The sequence below is a fragment of the Lathamus discolor genome, chromosome 3, assembly GCF_037157495.1.
Source record: "Lathamus discolor isolate bLatDis1 chromosome 3, bLatDis1.hap1, whole genome shotgun sequence".
Classification (NCBI taxonomy): Eukaryota; Metazoa; Chordata; class Aves; order Psittaciformes; family Psittacidae; genus Lathamus; species Lathamus discolor.
The window spans coordinates 79,608,939-79,630,727 of NC_088886.1; the positions used below are offsets into that span (position 1 = coordinate 79,608,939).

Genomic DNA, 21,789 nt, shown 5'->3' on the forward strand with positions numbered 1-21,789 from the left:
TCTTGAAGCAAATGGCTGTTCTAAGGAACGAGGGGTGGCTGAGCACACTATTGAAGCTAATGCACACCTGAGCTTCATTAAATTGTGCCCCTTAAAAGCAGGCCTATGCATGTTTACACTGAATGATTAAGTAGGTTGCCTAACAAGGGACAAACGAGTGTGCCCTTAGCCTTCCAGAAAGGACAAAGCACATGGCAGCTGTGTTTGTATAAACTGCATGTTGGCAGGGCAACAGCACCAACCACCTCTGTTTTCCTTCTGTGGGAGTTTTTACCAATATAAGGAGTAGCTAAAGGGATGTTTTTTCACCCCTTCCTTGTTCCAGAATCCTCTGCTCTCTCTAGGGCCGTGCATCTGTAGTTACTTTGATTATTGACCTGCTATGGCCATTAAACTTGGGACTTACATTTACATAGTGACAGTCTGTTCCAGGTTCAACACCTGCTGTTGCTTCTTTTAAGCCTGTTTGTGATTTAGGGTGGAAAGCTGTAAGATACAGTGTAGCTGTGAAGGATTACTGTATCCCAGTGCCTTTAAACTTTAGCAGGACTTTGAGTTTTGGCTGTGCCTGCTTTAGCAAGCAATGCAGCTCTGTGGATCACATAGAGAATGAAAGAGCTGATCCAGATGTCCAGGATGTCTTCTGGACTAGCTTTTCCTTCAGATTTGCTCTGGCGTAATCCTGCTGACTGAATGCTCACTAGCAACTGGAGAACTTCTGGAAGCCATCCTCTAAATTGCTTTCACTTGAAAGGAATCTAGTTCGCTCAGAGCCTGCTCTATGCTGTGAAGCATACCATGATGACTGGCAGCTCACCTGCTGGAAACATCAGAAGTACACAATTGACAAGAATTTGTTATTTTCTTTAAACACAGTAATTCCAACAAAGCTGTAATATAATCTAACACTTCTGCCACCTGCAGGATCAGTAATTGAGTTCTACATTGCTAGCCTTTTCCCAGGCTTGGTAGCTGCTCAGCCTCTCTTAGTTACAGCAATATTTGCAGTATTTAAAAATGAGTTTTCTAAGGAGCAAGAAAGTTGCTTGTTCTTTATCTTCCTGTCAGGCTGTGGCCTTCAGCAAATGTGGATGGCAAACAACTTTCTACACTTGGCAGTGCAGGTATCAGTAGTGAAATCTAAGTCAAAGGTTGTTCATCTCACAGCCATAAATGCAAGTTGGAAATAGCTAAGGAAAAAAAAAAAAAAATCTAAGTTCTATCTTCATATATAGATGTGGGGGTTTTTTTTGCACAAGCATTTGAGGAAGATTTAGATAACTTGCATTGAGACAAGTAGTATCTCTCTTCCTTCTAGATGCTCAAAATTGTTTAGCACATCCTTTCAGAACACTGCTTGCAATATGAATTTTCCAGTCCATATTGACTGGGTTTCATTAAATGCAAGTGGGCTGAAAGCAAACAGCAGTTAGCTGTGGTCCCATAAGTAACTAGCTACTTGTTGCCTTGGGAGGCAACAGCACAGCTTGTTTTCTGTTCAGCAAACTACTCGGCCATAGTTTGCTGTAGCACGTAACATATATCCATACATATAACTATATATGCAACTACGTACTCTTTATGGTAAAGCATAACTTGCTGTATTGGAAGCAGTATGCTTCCACCATTATATTTTCTTGAACTGTCAGAACTAATTAAAACCCCAGACCATTTGCAGTGTATGTGAAATAAGAAGCTGTATGATATTATTAGATTAATTTTTGCTCTGTTCAGTAGGACCTGTCTTTGCTGAGAATGAGTAAACATTATCATTATCCTCAGAATTTTTATTAACAAGTTCAGAACAACAACAGAGGTCACACCGATTTCAGTAAATAGAAATCAAGCTCCTTCAAATAGGAGAGCTGCTGGGAATATGAACTCCTAGAAAATTCTGAATACTTGAAACAGCGAGCTCTCCAACCTCTGGGGATTAGTATGAGCCCACTGCTTCTGTATTACAGTACTTTAATACTGCACATTAAAAAAACAAACCTAATCACCAGTGAACAGGGCTGCTTGAACCACCTCACTGGTAACTAGTTGTAATATTGCACATCATAAATCTTCCCTTAAAAAAACCCCAAAACAACAAGCTGCACTGGACTTCAGTTTGATTCTCTATACACAAGACTGGGATTACAAAGCAGTGCATCAAAGGAGAAGAGCTAATAACAGCCAGACCTGAGCACATCAGTTTCCACCCATTTGTGATACAGTTCACATACTGGAAGTAGAAGTAGTCCATTAAGCCATGTACAGCACAAGCCCTGTCTGACCACCTCCAGAAAAAAGCTGTACACAAACCCATTTCCCCAGCACTGGGTGATGCAAAAGTTAATACAGAGTATCAGTTCCACCTGCCACAAACCTCATCATACAACTGCGTAGGTATACATCAGCTTCCGAGCCATTCTGATGTTTCCACTGCTCTGATAAATAAGTGACAAGTTAAAGGCAGCATCTCTTCTCAAGTCTGTCTGATCAGTCTCTATTCCCTGTAAAAATAATGATGGAAGAAAGTTACTATATGCAAAAATAGTATAAAACTTGAAACATGAGTAGCAATGACAGTGGAATCAAATCACGTATTCATGGTTTATATAGGCTTTCAGCTGCACAGAAACAAAAGTAATAGTATTCCTTGTGCCCTCCCTCTTTAAGGAGTTGGCACATGTTGCTAATCACAGAGTTACATAATTACATACTCCGAAGATCAGCTGTAAAGTAGAAAGGCAGCTCACAAACCAGGCAAGTACTGTCTTTGTCTTTGCATGCAAAGTAGTTGTTTCTTCAATCAGAATGTGAACACTGCCTGTATCTTTCACACCGTCACAAGATGCTGCTTTGAACTCCATCACTAACACCCATGTTCCTCACTTTATCAACCCTTCCTGTCTTCTAAACACACTTGAATGTTACTGCCTTCCCATGCCAAAGGAAAACTTCCTCTCAAACCAGACTTGTAAACGTATGACACGTCAATTAGGATGTCGTAATACAAATTAGAGTAAAACCATGGCTCAGAGGCATTCAGGCAATCTTAATAATGCGTCATATTGCTCCAGCATGCTCTTTTATAGCATGGGTGACTAGATCCAACTTCCAGATACAATTCATTGCATGGAGTATATATATACAAAGTTCAGCTACTTATTCAGATGAAGTTGTGTAGTGACCCTTTTTGCTGCTGCTCCACTCACTCTATGAGTAAATCCTTCAAAATTCATAAACCTGTGAAATTAACGCATGCTTCAATATACTACCAGGTGACAATAAGATCTGGGCTTCCAATGACAAGGAATAACAACACAAAGTAAAGGAAACTCAATGACATAGATCTTATGTACCTATTTTAACTATGGCTGATAAACTACTAACATTGACCTGACTTTATTCTCTGTACCTAACTCACAAAGAAACAATACCTCTAAGGTGAGGGGAGGAAGTTCAAGTGCTTTCTGGTAATAGTGGATTGCCAGGTGCAGCAATCCCAGCTGGTGAAGTCCACGGCCAAGGTTGTAGAATGACTCTTGACAGGGTCCACGCAGGTCCAAGTACCGGTGAAGGAAGGAAAATCCCTGTATACATATTATGCACATTTGTGAATGTTCCCTTTAACAAGATCGCAGCAAAGAATGCTGGAGAAGATGCGCTTAAGTGTATTGACTTAAAACTTCTCATCTATGCTCCCCCACAAAACCACAGGCAAGTTGATGGTAATAAATAAGTTGTATTGAATTGTTGAGACTATAAACCCTGTACTCTGTTGGTCTCACTGCCTTTGGTAACAATGGGGAGATCTCTTTAAGAAATTGAGCACACAGTTAATGAGTAAAGTGACTTACGGCACTAGTTTGCTAAATGTATGCACATATGTATGTGTTTATGCAGTGTACATGCTGGTAAGACTGGTTCATGTTCAGAAGAGCCAACCACCTTGAAAACATAATGGGTTTTGGTTTAGAGGAGCTGAGGACCTGCAGCTTTTGTCAAAATAGTGCAAGCTACAGTTTTTCAGCAGTTTCAGAAGTCATGATTGCTCAGAACCCTCACTCTATTTGTCTGACTCCCAGCTCAGTGGCCACAGGAATTAAAAAGCATTTCAAGTTAATGAAAATACGTGGTGGAGAGTAGAGGAAATTACTTTTAAAGTTGGGGAATAATCAGCCAGTGATTTGTAACTGGATCTGCCAGATTAAAGGAAAACGTGAAGAAGGGAGCTGAAAAACTGAGGGCAGCCTAAACTGGAGTACACAACATCTTTACAAAGAGAGCCGTGAGAGGCACCTAAAAGGGGGAAAAGAAAGGGAAGGGGGGGAAGCCCCACTTTATAAGTCTCTAAAGTTTGCTCCAACAATGCAGTTTATGAGACATGTCTATGAAGGGCATGTATCACGGGTTCTGTTCTACAGCACTTCTTCAGAGCAAGGCAGGGCAAGAGTAATTTGGAAGAAAATCCAGACTACATCCACCAATGCTGAAATCAGTAATATTTTCACAAACAGCTGGCAGCTGCTAACATCTGTGTGCGTAATCACTGTATATGCACAGCAGAAGAAGCTACATTTGGCTAAAAGGAGAGGAGACTCGGATACAATTACAGTTCAAAAGCATGTTCATATCTGTGTTCATGTTTTGCCATTTCTCTCTTTTGATGCCATTTTAATTAGGAAAAGTTATTTAAACAGAGCATGTTGTAGCCATAACTGCCTGCAAGATACGAGGACAGGAAACACTGTAGGTAAAAACCATCACGGTAACTCACCTGTACCAGAAGAGCATGCCTTTTCAACACATACTTCTGAGAAGCCATATGGATGAAAGTCAACCCAATACAAAGACTGTACAGAGGTTCATCTGGGTTTGTACGAAAGGCTTGCACATACTGTCCTAAATGCAAAGAACTGAATCAAGATGTTTGTTGTGAAAATTATTCCTGAGGAATTTAAAAGCAGGAAAGAAAATCTTTACATGAGAAGTGTGAACTAAGAGGAGAGATAGTTTAATATACCTACAGCAAAGTACACAGGAAAAAACATGAAAGAAAATTCTGTATTTTCAGCACTCCTTCGATTCTGAAGGAAGAATGCCAATTGTGATATGAAAGTAAGCACAAGACAGGCCAACACAGAAAGCAAATATAGTCCTTGCTAGGATTTATATCCTGGAGGCCACACATCTTAAGTGTGTGAAGGGCTTGATTGCAAGCAGTAGGTTTACTTCAAAGACCTGCTTAAATGTCTAACCAACTTTATTTGCTCTTCAGACTGGTCTGTTTCTGCTCTTCATCATTATCATTAGACTTCAATTATCTTTGCAAGTTAGTTACATTCGCAATGTGTGCTGAAACTGAAACATGCCAGCTTCATTTTTATTATCAAAACTCTTAGCGATGCGTTGTGTGCAACATATTAAAGCACCAGACTAACACTGTGAAGCCACCTGTAATTTTCTGGTGTATGACAAAAAAGGGCTTTAATAAATCTTTCTCAGAAAAAAGCACATTTACTTGCTGTATTTGTTAATATTAGAACATTAATGCTATTACCAAGAGCATGCTTGAAACTGCCAGACACAAACGCATTATGCCCATTCAGGACACACAGTGCATGGTTATCAGGGTTTTTCAGCATCAGGCGGAGACAAAAGCGATGGTGCCGGACATCCTGAGACTGCATAGTAACCTGATTGAAGATATTCCACAGCTGAGGTTTATTGACATTTTCCATCACCATGATTCTAGAGAATGAAAAGTATACAAGAAATTCATACATAGTAAATGCTGTATCTGCAATAAAAACTTCAACCATTCAGGGAAGATAACAGAGACACTCAAAGAGCAAGTCACTGACTGAGGCAAAGTTGACAGAGACAGAAGCAATGGTTCTGTCCAAATCAACCACCCTGCTGCATGATGCATGTTTTGGAATCAGAAGCTATTAGAAAGCCCCTTTAGTTTCAATAACCTTATCTGTTTTAGCACAAGCTGAAAAGCATCAGCCAGCCTCCTTTAGCAGTCTGACTACAGCCTCAGTGGGAGCAATTCCAGAAGAGTTTGATCTGCCGTCTCAGTACCCACCTGATATAGTTGTATGCTTTTCTGAAATTCTTGTCCAGTATTGCAGCAGAGAGCCCAAAGTATTCCAGCTCCTTGCGCTTTTGTCTATCATCATAAAATGAATAATATTCCAGGGAGGAATCCACTAGAAGCTCTGCCTCCTTGTACCGGGAGAGGTCACACAAGGCATATATAGCCTTCAGGAGGAGGTTCCACCAGTCGTCTTTTGTCAGAACACTCGTGAGAACAGCTAAGATTGCTAAAAATATCCAAGTCAGGAAGTCAGGAAAATTAAACCAGGAGTGCTAAACTCTTAAAAAAAGAAAAAGGTGAATGTGTCAAACTGATCTTTTCAAAACCGTCTCAGCATTAACAGGTAAAATAAAGATAAAAGATTTACTTTTCTCAGTTTAAATGCAGTCTGTGAAGTGCCAGCAAAAAAGCACTCAAAACTTGTGAAAAAATAACAAGAAACACACAGAGTTCAAGCTGCAAACATACTACATGAATGCATTGAAGTTACTCTTCTCATCTACCAAACAGTGCCTAAGAATAGGTAGTCTGGCTCAACTGAGCCTGGGACAGCTAAAAAACTCCACACCACACTGAAAACCTGTATCTCTTTTGTATTCTAGCTTTGTGTGTGTACTTGCACTGAGGAGAATATTGGACCATAAAACCTCTAGAGGTCCTTCTCAAACTGAGTCTGAAATCTCACTATTCTTCTCTGAATAGAGACTGTTCCCTTAAATTGCATTATCTTCATTTTTGATACCCTCTTTGCCCTAGAAATAAAGCAACATTAACATGAACTGTGTGGATTTAGCAAGCAAAACAGCAATGTCTGTTTCAGTTTTCGGGACTAAAGAGTTCACCTTTTTGTTTTTAATAAACATTTATTACCTTTTGCATCACAATTTGCTGTCTCTTGGTCATCATTGTCAGAAATTTTATCTCTTGGCACCTTAATAAGATAGAGGTGTCTCTCTCCAGACTTGGAACTAGATATCAAACACACCTGAGCTCTGCTCATTGCTACCTAGAAACAAATTTAAGGGCAGCATTTCAGATTACAGTAATACATCCTATGACAAAGGCAGCTTTATGGCCAAAACAGCCTGCAACTTAGAAATCCCACAACAGAGCAATATCATGAGAGACAACATTCCCAAGAGAAGTATTATCTCTGCATTTTCTTATGCTCCAGTGCAAACTGGGCTACGCAAGACACTAACTTTTTAAATTACTTAAAAGACTTCTCCTAGGACTGGAACATCCCTGTAGAGATTCAAATCAAACTATCTGCACAGTAACATAACAATGCCTTTCTGTATCACTGTCAGCAACACGTGACGTGCATTGTCAGCTACTCAACCAGTGTAATACAACAGTAATGGCTCTGCCCAAACAGGTAAAACTGAGGGCTAAATATTCCGTTCCCTACCTGCTGATAAACAAACCCCAGTAAACACAAAACTGCCACCACTCTATTTAATGGCTAAAATGACCACAGTCAAATTTGTTTAGCCCAAGAAAATATATATTAAATAATTAAGAAATTCAAAAGAAAATTGTAGAAATAAAAGCCAGTATCAACACTTAAGGAAAGCACTGCGTAGACTGCTGAAAAGGTAAGAAGCAGCTTTAGTATTCAGTGTTCTATGTCCACTGAGGAACAGGGAGTTGAAGTCACTGTATTAAGAATTACATACACAAGTGGTCCTCTCTTCTGACCACTACAGGCAGGAAAACCAGTATTAAGCACTCCCTGCAAGATAAGTTGTGGCTGCCCCATCCTTGGCAGTGTTCAAGGCCAGTTTGAACAGCCTAATCTAGTGGAAGGTGTCCCTGCCCAGGGCTGGAACTAGAGCTTTAATGTCCCTTCCAACCCAAACCAGTCTATGATTTATTATCTAATAAAATTATGAAACTATTTGTGTATAAAACCCACTATCTTTCCTTCTGAGTTTGGTTGTTGCTTGTCAATTCACAGCAGTTCTTAACATGCAAAAATGGGCTTACCTTCAGCAGCATTGCCAGCATGGTAAGTAAAGTGTCTACATAACCATAAATTTTGCCTTGGGAATACAACAGCGTCGAACGATGGAGGAGTAGCTTTAATTCCTAGGTAATATTGAACATTATTCATTAATACTGCACAGGAAGTGAGTTTATAAAACAGTTTTTACTCACTATAGTATTAATAGGATTGTAAAAAGCTGGTGGAAGGCTGTAAGAATCTTTGCAGCAGCAACGAGTAAGATATCCCTAAACTACCCTGCAGCAGTTACTGTTTCAAAGTCTAGGATTTCAGAGGAATTTGCCAGAATTCTTACCAATAGTGAAGGTGCTGCTAGAGAGGGGATATAGACACTTTGCTGCAGCATCAGTTACAGTCAACAGAGACCATCAGTTACAGTCAACAGAGACCAATGCATGTAGCTCATATGTCCCAACTGCTGATCACCTCAATACAAAGTGATTGGTATCAGGACTGGTTCTCAGGGCCCAAGAGCTTGTACATCACACAGAAGTAATCAGGTAGGACAGGGAAATACCAATAGAAATGGTCAGAGAAAAAGAGCAATGAGGACTCATCCTGATACTCCGTAGTGAATCATTTGCTGCGCTCTGAAGGCTCACCATGCTATAGATAGCAATTCTCAATCCCTGGCCCTATATAGCTGATATCTTGGACCCTGCCATAGTTTAACAGGATAATATATCCCATATTGGAAGAACACTTCGCCTACCTGCTGGGCAGCATTAGCATCCTGAGCCAATGTATCTGGATCATACATTGGTTCCAGAGCCTCCAGAGCTTTTTCAGGTCGGCCCAGCTGCTGCTGAAGCGTTGAAAGTGAGATTCTTGCGTCCAGATGCAGTGGAGCAAGGTCAACAACTTTGGCATAGCTCTCTGCAGCACACTCCATGTGTCCCAAAGCCTTCAAGCACTCTAGAAATATCATAAACAACACAACAGACTTAAATGGCAGAAAAGACTTGCAAACCAGTTGATACAATTTTCAGTTAAAACCACCCAAAACATGCATTACTGAAGTGACAATATTCAGAAATATGTACTGATGCATCCACAGTTTCACTTAAGACCTCATCAGTTGATACAGGGCGGAATGCAGAATAAATGCTGTTTACAGCATATTCTTACTTACATGAGAATGAAGTACTTTTAGCTGAAGTAAATGTCAATCTATATAATGAACAAGAAAACACTCCATGACAGGACTGTCATGATGAACTCCAAATACAGCTCTGCAAATACCAATTATCATTCAACACATGAATCTAAAACTCCTGTGACCTTAAATAAAGGTCTCTGGAAATGTCCAACATTGTATGATCTCTCCATACCACGTGTTCAGCAGTCCCGCTTCTTCTCACCTGCATGCCGAAGCCAGACAACAGCCAAGTTGTATCGTTCGGAACAGACAAGGGAACTCAAGAGAGGCAGGGCTGAGTTGTACTCTCCAACATCCAGAAATGCCTCTGCGACGTCCAAATACAAGTCACCCATTTCTTCTGGATTTTGCTCCACCAGAGTGGTCAAAAGAGGCTTAAAAAAAACCCAAGACCACACAAAACACTAAGCACAAATATCCAACTAAAACATTCCTTTAATATATGGTTAGTGGAAGCTTATGGGTTTATGCTATGATTTTTATTGTATTTGCATTCTGAACTACACTTCCTCTATTCAAATGTGAGTTTGAAAGTGAAAAATAGAGATCTGAATTTCAGAGTTCCTAAAAAGTCATGGTTTTCTATTCTAGATATTTCAGATCCAGTGGGTGAAAGCCCCCATCAGTGAGGAGTGCTCTTCATGACAGAACAGTCTTCAGATGTAGTATGGCTTTAAAGCAAAGCTGTGTTCCTTAGTGTTCAAGAATCAATGCGATCCTGGGCCTGTAACAGCACACGGGCTGTGATTTACTGTGCTTTATGCCACTGGAGGCATAACTTACAGGGATAAAAATGGTATTTCTGTTATTACAGGTTTGTTAGGTCTCTTTCTTGGAGTGGGAAGCAAGCAAGAAGAATCGCCACAGCCCTCTCAGGAACCTCAGACATACAAAGGCAAGAAAAATTACTTGTTTTGGTAATTTATTAGAATACCCTCCAGCTTCTGAGTTGGTTTCTACTTACACTGAGTGGCTCTAGTATGTTCAAGTGAACTAAGCACACCATCAGCTTGACCGTGATGTCTATGGGTACGCCCTCAGGAATGCAGCAGCTGACCTTCTCCACACCTGTGAAGAGAGGAAGAATTTCTTTCTGAAGCCATGGGCTTTAACTAGAACTTCACAAGCTCCACACCCCCTCCAAGCCCTGTTCAGCTCCTCTAAAGAAAATGCATTCTCAATGACTCTAGCAAATGTTGCTGTAGGCCTGGCCTCTCCCTTTTCTAACTTTCCTGATAGATGGAACAAGTTCTTCCTGCTGTCTCTGATCCTAATAATTTCACATTAAGTATCAAGTGCTCTCTGCATTGATTTTGACAGCAACATCCCATAAGACGTGCCTAGGGTCTTTGCCCTCTTAAGATGTGCTTGCTTCATAAAGTTTCCTTTAGTAATTTCCTTTAGCAATTCCTCGTACCCTCTTCTTGCTTTTAGAAGGACATTGCCTGTGTTAAGGTTCTTATTAAGCCAAGTCCCACGTACCAGGCAACTGGCTATATGCATTGCTGAGCACAGTTAACTAGAGAACTTTACACCACACATAGAATGCAAACATGAGACAAAGTAATTACTCATGACAATGCTAACAAATTAATGGTCATGCAGTAAAACTCCATTATCACATTTCCTTTAGGAGCAGCCATGCTCCCTCCTTAACTACTCAGTTTAAATTCTCTTTCACCTTAATTCTTACACCAGACATTCAAAGAGTGATTGCTATAACGTCAGAAAACTGGGGTTTCCAACACACGGCTTCTGTATTACCTCCTACATCCACATCCTTTTACTGCAAATCACAACCTGCAGATTAATTCACCATTATCTGAACATCTTAATATCCAGCATGAGCGTAGCTATCTACCTACTGATAAACTCTTACAAATGAAGAGTTTGCTTTTGGAAGTGGGTAAGCCTGGGAGAACACTTCAGGCTTTGGTGGCTGCCTGGGTTAGAGATAAGTTCTGAGTAAGGAAGACAGTACACAAGAAACCTTTTTGGATTAAGCCCTGTTTCTCTGCTGCTGGAAAACTCTGCCAATTTTTATACGGTTGCAGACTGGTTCCTGAGCACAGGATTAGTGCATGGACTTGCACAAAATCAAAACCTTCAATTACTTACCTGCAGCAGTGGGTTTAGCAACCGGATTGCTTTGCTCTTCAGGTGCTGCCTCCTGGCTTTCCTCAGTTTCTACCACTGGCCCTGGATCTTCTGAGAAAGATTAACAGATTACCCCAGTGGCACCAGCTAAGCCAAAAGTTACCTGCTTTTGAATCCATGATTGATTGGTAGCTTACTGTGAAAAGCGGACTTTGTTGGTTTTTGGTTGTTGGGAGTGGCTTTTTGGCCAGCACAGCAGGAAGCAGCCAAAAGAAGTTACGAAGCAACAAAGTGGGAAGCCAAGTTCTTGTTTTAAATTGTACAGCCCAGGTAACCTGGCAACATCGTGTTGTAACTCCTAGACTCACAGATTCGCTTCTCCTAAATTATCCATAAAAAGTCTCTATCAGGGCAGTTGTTCATTGATGAACTGTGTTTTCACTTGGTCCGTTTAAGCAGAAAGCCAAAAGAAGTTGGCTCTGTACCAGACTGCTGAAACAAGCAACCAGTTTAATCATAGAACAGGTTGTCTGCTTATGGAGTTAGGATGCTGTGATCATTCTACATTTTCAGTCTTGAGCAACCTATTTTATTCAAGTACAAGCTAATAACCCTATATTTGTATATACCAAAACATCAAGATGTTTAATAACAGAAGTAGGCTTTATGAAGAATGTTAGTCTCAGGTCAAAGGTCGATACTCTTAATTATACATGCCATTTAAGAGTATCTATTTGTTTTTGCAGAAGCTATTTAGCTGGCAGAAATAACTGGTCTAATGTGAGCACTCAGAGGAATGCTTAGAACTTTAAAAGCCTCCAGTTGCCTGGAGAGCAGTCCTCGTCCTCAATGATTCAGCAGGGCTAACTGGACATCAGAATAACTCCTTATAGAAAGCAGAGGTCATGCCATATAGCTCATTAAAAGCACTGAACCTGGATCATCTAAGTAGCCTGTCAACATGCATCAAAATATACGCAGGAGGTGAAAAGGTAATGGAAAGAAAGCTATCAAAAGAGCAGCAGGATCATGCTAACTGCTTGTTAGCTACTTACCTTTTTTCTCCACAGTTGGACTTTCTTCTGCTACTTTCTTTTCAAGTGCAATTCCTGCAAAATCTGTAATAACCTAAAACAGACGAATAACGTGGATAAATTTAAAGATTTAAAGGATATAAGAAGTAACCAGCCTGCATGGCTGCTCTTTTAGACATCACAATGATTACCAGAAGAAAAGCTGCATTTCCTTCATGTGGGATTACTTGACTAGTACTGCATTTGATCACCTTATGTCTTTGCCCACTATTATTGGAGTATTTAGATGATCCAATCAGCACCTCTTTAGCAAACACAACAGTTACTTTCGTCACGACTAGAAAAGCTTTTAACCTTTATAGCTTCTTTCAATGCCTTTTGGAAGATGGAAAAGAAAGCAAAGCACCAGCTAAACAGCTAAGCTCTGCATACATCTTTCCAAAATGCTCCAAGGATTCCTCAGTCTAATACACTGCACGGAAACCATGTGGTTTGTATCAGTTAAAAGCAAGAATTAAATAGAATTCACAGCTACATATGGGCATTTTACAAGAGCCCAGATCATACACATCATGACCTCAACAAAACCAGTGGAATTCAACAGAACTACTTTAAAAAATAGAAACCAAAGACAGTTCAAGACATTCACTTGCCAGTGGGGATCTGTGAGGAGGGAAAGGCACATGTGTTAAGAACTGCTGGTCTAAGACCCAATGCAGCTTGGTATTTTGTTCATGAATTGAAAAGCAAGTATTTAAACCATTATCGTTGCCAGAACATCAGTGACAAACACAGAGCACATGAGCCTTAGAGGAACATACCAGATGATTGCATTGAGACAGTTATTTTTTAAGGGCTCACTTTACCAGTTCAAATACAGTTTCAGCTATCCAGGAACAAGAAATACCATCACAGGAATGGACCCAAGGAGAACCATCAAGAAGAAACAGTTCTATGACTGAGTACTGCATTAATAAATCTGGCAGCTAAATACTGTGTATATAGAATTGACTAATTTTTATAATGGGAAGACATACAGAGGAGGGTCAGAGGAATTGTTTGCAGGCTTATGATGCCTTGCACTGACAGAGAGTGAGCTAAATAAAATCTTGAGGAGGAAAAAGAAAATAAGAGGTAATTTAGTATCAGCAAATAGGAATGTTCACCAGGAGAAAGTCCCAACTAATAGTGTCTCTTCAATCTATCCTGAAAAGCGTAACAATGGCCAGATCCTAAAGTCTTTCCTCTCAAAGCCAGACCAAATCAACTCTGAAACATGCCTCAAAAGTGAGGCATATTCACTAGAACAAACTGGGAAGAGATAAGGACCTTCTCCAATTCCTGATGCCTTAGAGTCAAGATGTATTATCTTTCTGGAATGTATGATTCATGCTTAATGCAGAAATTATTACTTGTAACACAAGTATGCCAAATAAAGCATGATGGTCTGTACTTGAACCATTAGCCCATTCAGTATCACCCTTTTAGCTTTCAACCTAGAGAATGCCCTTTGCTCGTAGCACTCACAAAGACCTAGTACTAAGTCTTCTCTGGCTACTATGACTATGGCAACTGTAGAGAAGTAGAGGAAAGGATCCCAGAACTTTAAAACTGGAACAGCACTGCAAGTCTATCAGCCCCCAGCTTACCACATCAAGCTCTTAAGTTCAATGCTAATTACTACAGAACTAATAGGAAGCAATCTCTATCACTATACAAACATGACCATACGTAAGCACTACAGGAATATAAACTGTCCTTCCAGAGTGGCAAACAAATGCTGAACATGATACAAAAATGCATTTAACTCTCCATACCGCCAATGCTTTGTCGTACTGTTTGGAAGAAATATATAGTTCAGCTGCAATGTTAACATCTTCCATGGAGACAAGGCTCTGGTGTTTACTAAAGGCTTCTTCTATTATGTCAATAGCAGAAGTCACATCATTGGCTTCATAATAGCTCCTATAAAAGAGATATGAGATACTTAGTATTTGAGCTAACCGACAATATGTACTTTGAACACCAGCAAAAGGTTGTTTGTATGTCGTTTATTTTTGCCGATTAGCAAACATTTTCATTAGCAAGGTTAAGTTAAAAAAGAAAGTGAGAAAGGGTCTGTTCTTCCCTTACAACTGTTTACATCTTTTATATATTCCAAATAATCACCATTTTTACCTCCCCTATATGTTAGGACATTTTGATCACAACAGCCCCCACCTCGATCCAGGTATCAATAATGTATCACGTTAACATGGCTGCAGAAAAAAACTTCAATAACAATATTGGTACAATACTCATTCTTGCATTGTTGTGGTGCATTTCACAACCACAAAGACCAAAAGATTTAAACTGTTTTGAAACAGGCTAGTAAGATCTTTCTAACAAGTTATGCATAGGAAAGTTGAGATATTAACTAGTTAACTTACTAAAAACTATGATAAGAGAGCTACACACTTTAACGACAAGCCCTCTCTGTCTCAGACAAGCTTCTGTGACTTGATCTGCCTTTACCTCTAGAAAATGGGAGGAGGCAGATTTCTCTTTGCTCCAGAAACAAACCACAAATGACACATATTCCGTTGCAGGTAGCTTTTATTTCAGACTGAATACTTTGTTTCATTCGATGGTTCTATGATTCAGATTTGCTGGCATTAAGTTTCCAGAACTCTGGTGATATTATATAGATTAAAAATGTACTGCATTTGTATATAATTGCATACTGTTGGCATTTTTTTAGTAATCAGTATTTGCATTTTATTCTCTTACTCTAAGAGAATGAAACACTTCTAGATAATGCATTGATCTTGCACATGTCAGGCTTTGGAAACATCATCATAGTTGGAGGTGCATGCTTGTGGATTGATTGCTTGCATTCCGTTATTTCAGCCACGCACCCACCTTGGATCAGCTGCAGAGCTTATTAATACCAACTTTTGAGAAACTCTGGAAAATCAAATCACAGTAATTTTGAATCCAACTTACTTTGCCATGTCTCTAGCCAACTGCATAAAGCGCTCTCCATCAGTGGGAGACAGGAGATTCAGAATCCGTCTGTAGCCATCCATAGCCATCTTATGTTCTCCCAACTGTTCATACAGGCTTGATCTCTCCCACAGGTAACGCACGTTGGTTGGGTCGTATTTCAGAGCTACAAGAAAAAGCATATAAGTAGCCTGGTTTAGGAAAAGGCAACAATAGATTTCACCTTCATTTCTGTGAATAGATGCATGTTAACAGACACACACGACTTCCGTAAGAAAGGACATTCTATGCTAAGCATTCATTAATCTTGTACCAAAGTCCAGAGGTACCAGAACCTTAAGCAAAATGTAGCAAACTAAATTAGAAAGCAGAAGAAAATTAGACTATTTCCATTATCACCTAACACTTATTTTAAACTATTAAAATGGTTGCTACACTACCTTTTGTGTAGCAAAAAATAGCCTGTTTGATATTGTCCTGTTCCAGTGACATTTCTGCTAGTCTGACCCATTCCTCAGTATCACTCGGATTTAAGTGAGCTGCAATCAGTTCAAACTGTAATGACTTCTCCATATCACCCTGGTCTTCATAGATCATGGCAAGAGTGGAAAATGGCTCATGAGCAAGAGGAGCTGCCAAGAGACAAAAAGAATGATTAAGAGCTATTGGTTTAAAACTACCTTGAAAACAAATAACTTGCCTTTCTGCAAGCAGACATCAGAATGATATGAAACATCAACTTTTCTCTGTTTAAATTCATAAAAAAACTGTGAACAAGCCTTCTGATTCCTTTTTTACAATTATTAATGCTTAACTGATAATAATTAATAGTTTTATTAATTATTAAACAGCCTGAATATAACAACAACCACTTTTAGCATTATTCTACATTGCAGAAATCATGCTGATATTTATAGCTCAGTTCTACAAAGATAATAAAAGCAAACTGTGTAAAGCTAAGCAAAGGCCCAGGTCTCTGCAGAATTATGGTGCTAGTTTCTTTTTATAAGCAAAACAGTAAAGGAAATGCCCTACATACTCTTAATTCCACACTACTTATACAGTGACTTTCCTTGTACTGAGTATTTTCATACCAGTGAAGCCACACTGAATTGTCCTGATGCATAAGGCAACTTCACCCATCCTTAAGGCCAAAGAGTTTCAGCATTCTAACGTACCTTGTCGAATGATTTCCATGCACATTAGAATAGCCTCCTCACGTTCCCCTCGAGCAAACCTGATGTTGGCCTCTCCCATCAGACCCCTCAAGGCACGAGGAAGTTTGCTGCGAGGTCTTTTCTCCTAAATGGAAAAGAGATATTATTTCTACCAAGGATAGAAATACCTGAATACCAATTTCAGCTGTATCCACATTCAGGAGCCACTAGTCACACTTGTGCCTAACACAACCTAATAACAAGTTATGTATTAGCAGTATTCAAACGATTGACCGAAATATTTGCTGATTTTCAAGCCTGACAGACACTGGAAACACTCACTTTGTTATTTTAGACGGTTTTCAAACAGTTATCTAGATTAACGATTTAAAAAACAAATACAGGTGACACCAACATAAGCAGAAGTATCCCACATGGAATTATATTCAGTCAAGTTTCTTAGCAAGTAGCTAAAATGACACGAATTGGCATTTATGCGCTATGCTTCAAGTCAGGAGATACAGCAAAGTTACATGAAAGTTCAAATACTTGCTTTCATAATTTTCTTGGTCTCTCGATTAAGTACCATCTCCAACACAAAAACATCTCCAGCTGTGGGCTGCTCAGTAGTTTCTTCTTCCTCTTCTTCTTCCTCTTCCTCTTCATCCTCCTCCTCCTCTTCATTTTCCCCAATCATGGACGCAAAGACCCGATGAACAGACTTACTGACGCCATCTGAAGTTTCACCTGGTAAAGAAAGGAGCAAGAAAGGTTTATGATATAATCAAGAGTACGCACTGCTTAGCAGGACAAGTGCACAGAAAACAGAATTCTTCATAATTACTAGCTCACTTGCAACAGCAATTCTATAAGGAAAAGACCTGCAGAAATGCAGAAAATCTATTAACAACTTCTATGGTTTCAAAACTCTGACTCATTCATCACCAGCGCTCAGTATACCCCAGCCTCTAACATTTCCTGGATATCTGAAATGAAAGCATGGAAGAACACACATTAAAAATCAACAGTTTATACAACATTTTTCGCAAGCCATATAAGAGAAGCAAATTAAGCAATTTCCAAGCACTGAACTGCATAAATGGAATAAAGCTTTTCAGATGAAGAGGCTAAGTGAGCAGACAATTATACTAAATAATAACGCAGCAACCCATTTTTAGAAGCAAGATCCATCAAGAAGGATCTTGTGACCATTCTATCCATGACAGTAAGTACCTTTTAATGTGTGTAAATGCACAATGCAGATTATTCATTTCTCCAGGAAAAGAAATAATAAAATTCTTTAAACCAAACAAGAATATGATGCTATCTTCACATTTCTAAATTTCAACTTTTCATTACCAAATTAACCCAAGGTTATAACCACCCACAAGTCTGCATATATGCAAAACATCAAAACATGCAGTGTTCAAAGGTTTCAGCTTGGGGATTGGGCATCAAAAGATCTAATTAAAGAGTAACCACGGTATCAAGTTGGGAATGTCAAAATAAAGCTATGACGTATTGCCTAGATGAAAGAGGGAGCTGGGCATTATACCTGAGCTTATGGTGGTTTTGGGGTTGGGTTTTTTCTGACTTTGATATATTTGGTTACTTTTATTCTGACTCGGATACTAAGCATCTAAAAATCAAAAGCTTCTTTCCCCCATCTGAAAAAAACCTAATTATTAATTTCATTTCCCTTTTATTTCGGTCTCCTTTGCTGCAAGGGTCATTTGAAGATTATAGCAGTTTGCCTCTAAAGATTGATGTATCACAAGCGATCTGAACAATGACCTTTTCTAACAGTTTTATTCCGAATATCATACATCTGATTCTAATAGCAACTCTTGAAATAGTGATAAATAATATCAATGCTTCCTTCATTCTAGCTGCTCTTGAGACTTCTACGTTCTCTGCCTGTATTCTGTATTCTGTGTAAGAGCAGAAGTACCACTGTCACACAAATCTATTGGCATATATTTCTTTTTAGGTAAAGGTAACATGCATGAAACAAATAACAGGAAAAAGCGCCTTGGAAGTATTACAGAGACATCAGCAAAAAGAAAGGGTCAGTAAGGCACCACAGATATATGGCTCCAGCCACACTTCAGTGTTCATTTCCTATCCTTGGATGAAATCTGGCCATACTTTCAAAATCAAGGTAACACTGATGTACATTTTAGGTGACACAATATAAGGCCTATTTTTGAAATATAAGAAAGTGGAAACAAACAAACACACAGTGAAACCTCCGAAACAGAGAATTCCCAGTGAAAGTATCAGAGGAGGGCCACGAGGATGATCAGGGGACTGGAGCACCTCCCGTAGGAAGACAGGCTGAGGAAGTTGGGGCTGTTCAGCCTGAAGAAGAGAAGGCTGCGTGGAGACCTCATAGCAGCCTTCCAGTATCTGAAGGGGGCCTATAGGGATGCTGGGGAGAGACTCTTCATCAGGGACTGTAGTGACAAGACAGGGGGTAACGGGTTAAAATTTAAACAGGGGAAGTTTAGATTGGATATAAGGAAGAAGTTCTTTACTGTAAGCGTTGTGAGGCACTGGCATGGGTTGCCCAAGGAAGCGGTGTTCAAGGCCAGGTTGGATGAAGCCCTGGGGGGAATGGTTTAGTGTGAGGTGTCCCTGTCCATGGCAGGGGGGCTGGAACTAGATGATCTTGAGGTCCTTTCCAACCCTAACTATTCTATGATTCTATGATTCTCAGAGGAGTCTAAGAACCAACACAAAGAGATCAAAAACTGCACTTTTGTATCTTGTAGCATTGCCAGTCCCACAAAAATATGCCCTGACAGGTGTATGGAGTACAGCTTCTGAAGAGCAGGTGTCTAAAAGAGGCTGTAGCACTCTAAATCCCAAGCTCAAATCCAGAACGTAAGGTATGGGATCAACAATACCAATACAAACTAAAGAGAGAAGTGCTGCTCCCGCCACTTCCTGCAAGTCCTTTCACTATGCAGGAGCCAAAGGAAGTTAAGCTTATTTTGCTGAAGCATCTGAAGAGATACTACCATCCCAGTAACTGCACAAAGAAAGCCAGCCAGGAAATCTGTAGCTAGAAATATCCAGCAGAAACTAGGTGAGAAATCAGTGTAGGAATTCTAAACAGGCCAAAGGATAATTAAGCAGGAAAAAAAGAAAAAAAAAAAAACCAAAACAACATAGAGAAAAACTAAAACTCCCTTTTCTAACTGTTTTATTTCACCTTGGGTGACAACGGGAGAAGGCAATACTCACTCAGTAGAATCAAATACTCTGAAACATTCAAGTGTCAGCAAATGACTGCAGAGATTAATAGAAAAAAGAGGCCAAACAAAAGTGACAGAAGGCTTTTTGAGAAAAGCTAAAAACTTTAAATTATTTGTAACTTCAGAGAGAGCAAATAATCAAGGCCATGTGGTTAAGAAGCCAGGAGGGGAAAAATTGAGGGTTTCCCAGAAAAACATGGTGAATTGGCCAGATCCAGCCCTCAAAACACTGATCAAAGTTAAAACCCTGGCTATGACTCAGAACACCAAGGTATACGTTCTAACAACATACTTCAACACCCACAGGTTCAAAAGAAGTAGCCAGGTGTTTATAACAAGTCAACTATCAAAGGGCAAATGCTTTCGGTGACCTTTGAAATACAAGTTATTACGTTAACATTTACCATCAGTTTCATCCTGACTTTGGGATTTCCCGGTTGCTTTTTTGGATGATGATGGAGCCTCTGTATCTTCCGTGTTTTCCTCACCAGAAGCATTTTCACCATCCTACACATACCAATAAATTAGTTATCAGCTTTATAACATGACTCATTACTTCCCCCCCCCTTATATTTACAGTTAGGATTTAGACCACAAGTTTCCAGCTTCTGCACTGCTAGTGAAACAGGTGGAATAATGCATTATTTTTAAATGAATCAACCCTAGCATTACTTGGTTTCAAGACATTTATATTCCTATTAATACCAGGTGACTCAGATTGTGACTGCTCACATTATTTTTAACTGAAGAGACTAGTCCACTGTTTCTCTGGCACTACAGTGAGGTAAGATACCTGGTTGACTATAAAAAAAAAATGTTAAAACATTCTTTTAGAAGCCTGCCTTTTTAAATACAAAATGAAATATCAAAATAGCATTTGTTAACCCAGTAAGAAGGATTAGGGAGGTGAAGCACTGGAACGGGTTGCCCAAAGAACTTGCGAATGCTCCATCCTTGGCGTTGTTCAAGGCCAGGTTGGACAGAGCCTTGGGATGGCTTAGTGTGAGGTGTCCCTGCCCATGGCAGGTGGGTTGTAACTGGATGATCTTAAGGCCCTTTCCAACCCTAACTATTCTATGATTCTATCTAGGATATCAGTTGTCTTTCTATGACAGTAGAGTTCTCCTGAATTTTCTCTCTGAAGACCAGGAGATACTGAAATTCAATTGCATTTTGACATAAAGATGGCAAGGTTAAAGTTAACTACAACACTCTAAGCATACAGAATTGCTCTTAACACCTCTATTTGCTTACTTTTAGCCACAAAGCTGTGTCTCTCTATACTTATTGCTGTCGATAAGCCACAACAAAACAAGTCAAACTGGATCTCTTCCTTAGATCTCACACAAAAGACGGTGGGGGAGCAGCAGCAATGTAAATCAATCCCTGCTTCTGCTCGTTGCTCTGCCCTAAAGACGAAATTGATCATGGTGCCTGAAGGGAACTGTCACCAGCTTTTGCCATGTCCAGGGACACAAACCGCACTGGCATGAACCAACGCGCCGCATTTGGCACTCCCCTGAACAACGTGCTGTACTAGCACCTAACGACCCTTATCAATGTCAGTTATTTTCTTACAATTTTTCACAGAAATCAGCTATTATGTACCCGCAATCAGTAGCTGAGCACCACAGCCATCACCGCAAGCCCCTCACACACACACACACACCCCACAGAGGAGAGCGGCGCTGAGGCGGCGCAGGCGCTGCCGGGGAGGCACGGGGCGGCCCAGGCGGGCCGCGGTGCTGCCAGGCGGGGCAGACTCACCTTCTCGCGGCTCTTGCGCTCCTCCCGCCGCCGCTCGAACTCCTCAAAGGAGATCTTCCCCTCCAGGTAATCGATCAGCTCCGGGCTGAAGCCCGACATCGCGCCGGCACAACCCGCGCTGCCCCCGCACGGAGAACCGCGCTCAGCGCCGGACGCCGGTCCGTCCCGGTATGGCGCTCGCCGCGCCCCGCGCCCTCACGCAGGAGTTCCGCCCCGCCACCGCCTCGG

At 40.3% G+C, this 21,789-nt stretch overlaps 1 protein-coding gene across 2 annotated transcripts; it reads right to left on the reverse strand.

The window, feature by feature from the left end:
- Nucleotides 1-1,706: 1,706 nt before the first annotated feature.
- Nucleotides 1,707-21,742, reverse strand: GTF3C3 (general transcription factor IIIC subunit 3). Of its 2 annotated transcripts, none has more exons than XM_065669965.1 (19): nt 21,562-21,742; nt 20,199-20,301; nt 17,088-17,281; nt 16,556-16,679; nt 15,818-16,009; nt 15,378-15,543; nt 14,210-14,357; nt 12,414-12,486; nt 11,380-11,466; nt 10,226-10,329; nt 9,464-9,635; nt 8,815-9,017; nt 8,084-8,185; nt 6,965-7,100; nt 6,083-6,320; nt 5,552-5,742; nt 4,769-4,893; nt 3,429-3,581; nt 1,707-2,498 (listed from the first exon to the last, which is right to left on the reverse strand). In XM_065669965.1, the coding sequence occupies exons 1-19, from the start codon at nt 21,658-21,660 to the stop codon at nt 2,376-2,378; spliced, it is 2,733 nt and encodes a 910-aa protein (XP_065526037.1). In that variant the 5' UTR covers nt 21,661-21,742; the 3' UTR covers nt 1,707-2,375. The 2 variants fall into 2 exon arrangements, with proteins under 2 accessions (XP_065526037.1, XP_065526036.1); XM_065669964.1 differs by having other exon boundaries at nt 11,380-11,469; nt 21,562-21,741.
- Between the last annotated feature and the right edge of the window lie 47 nt (nt 21,743-21,789).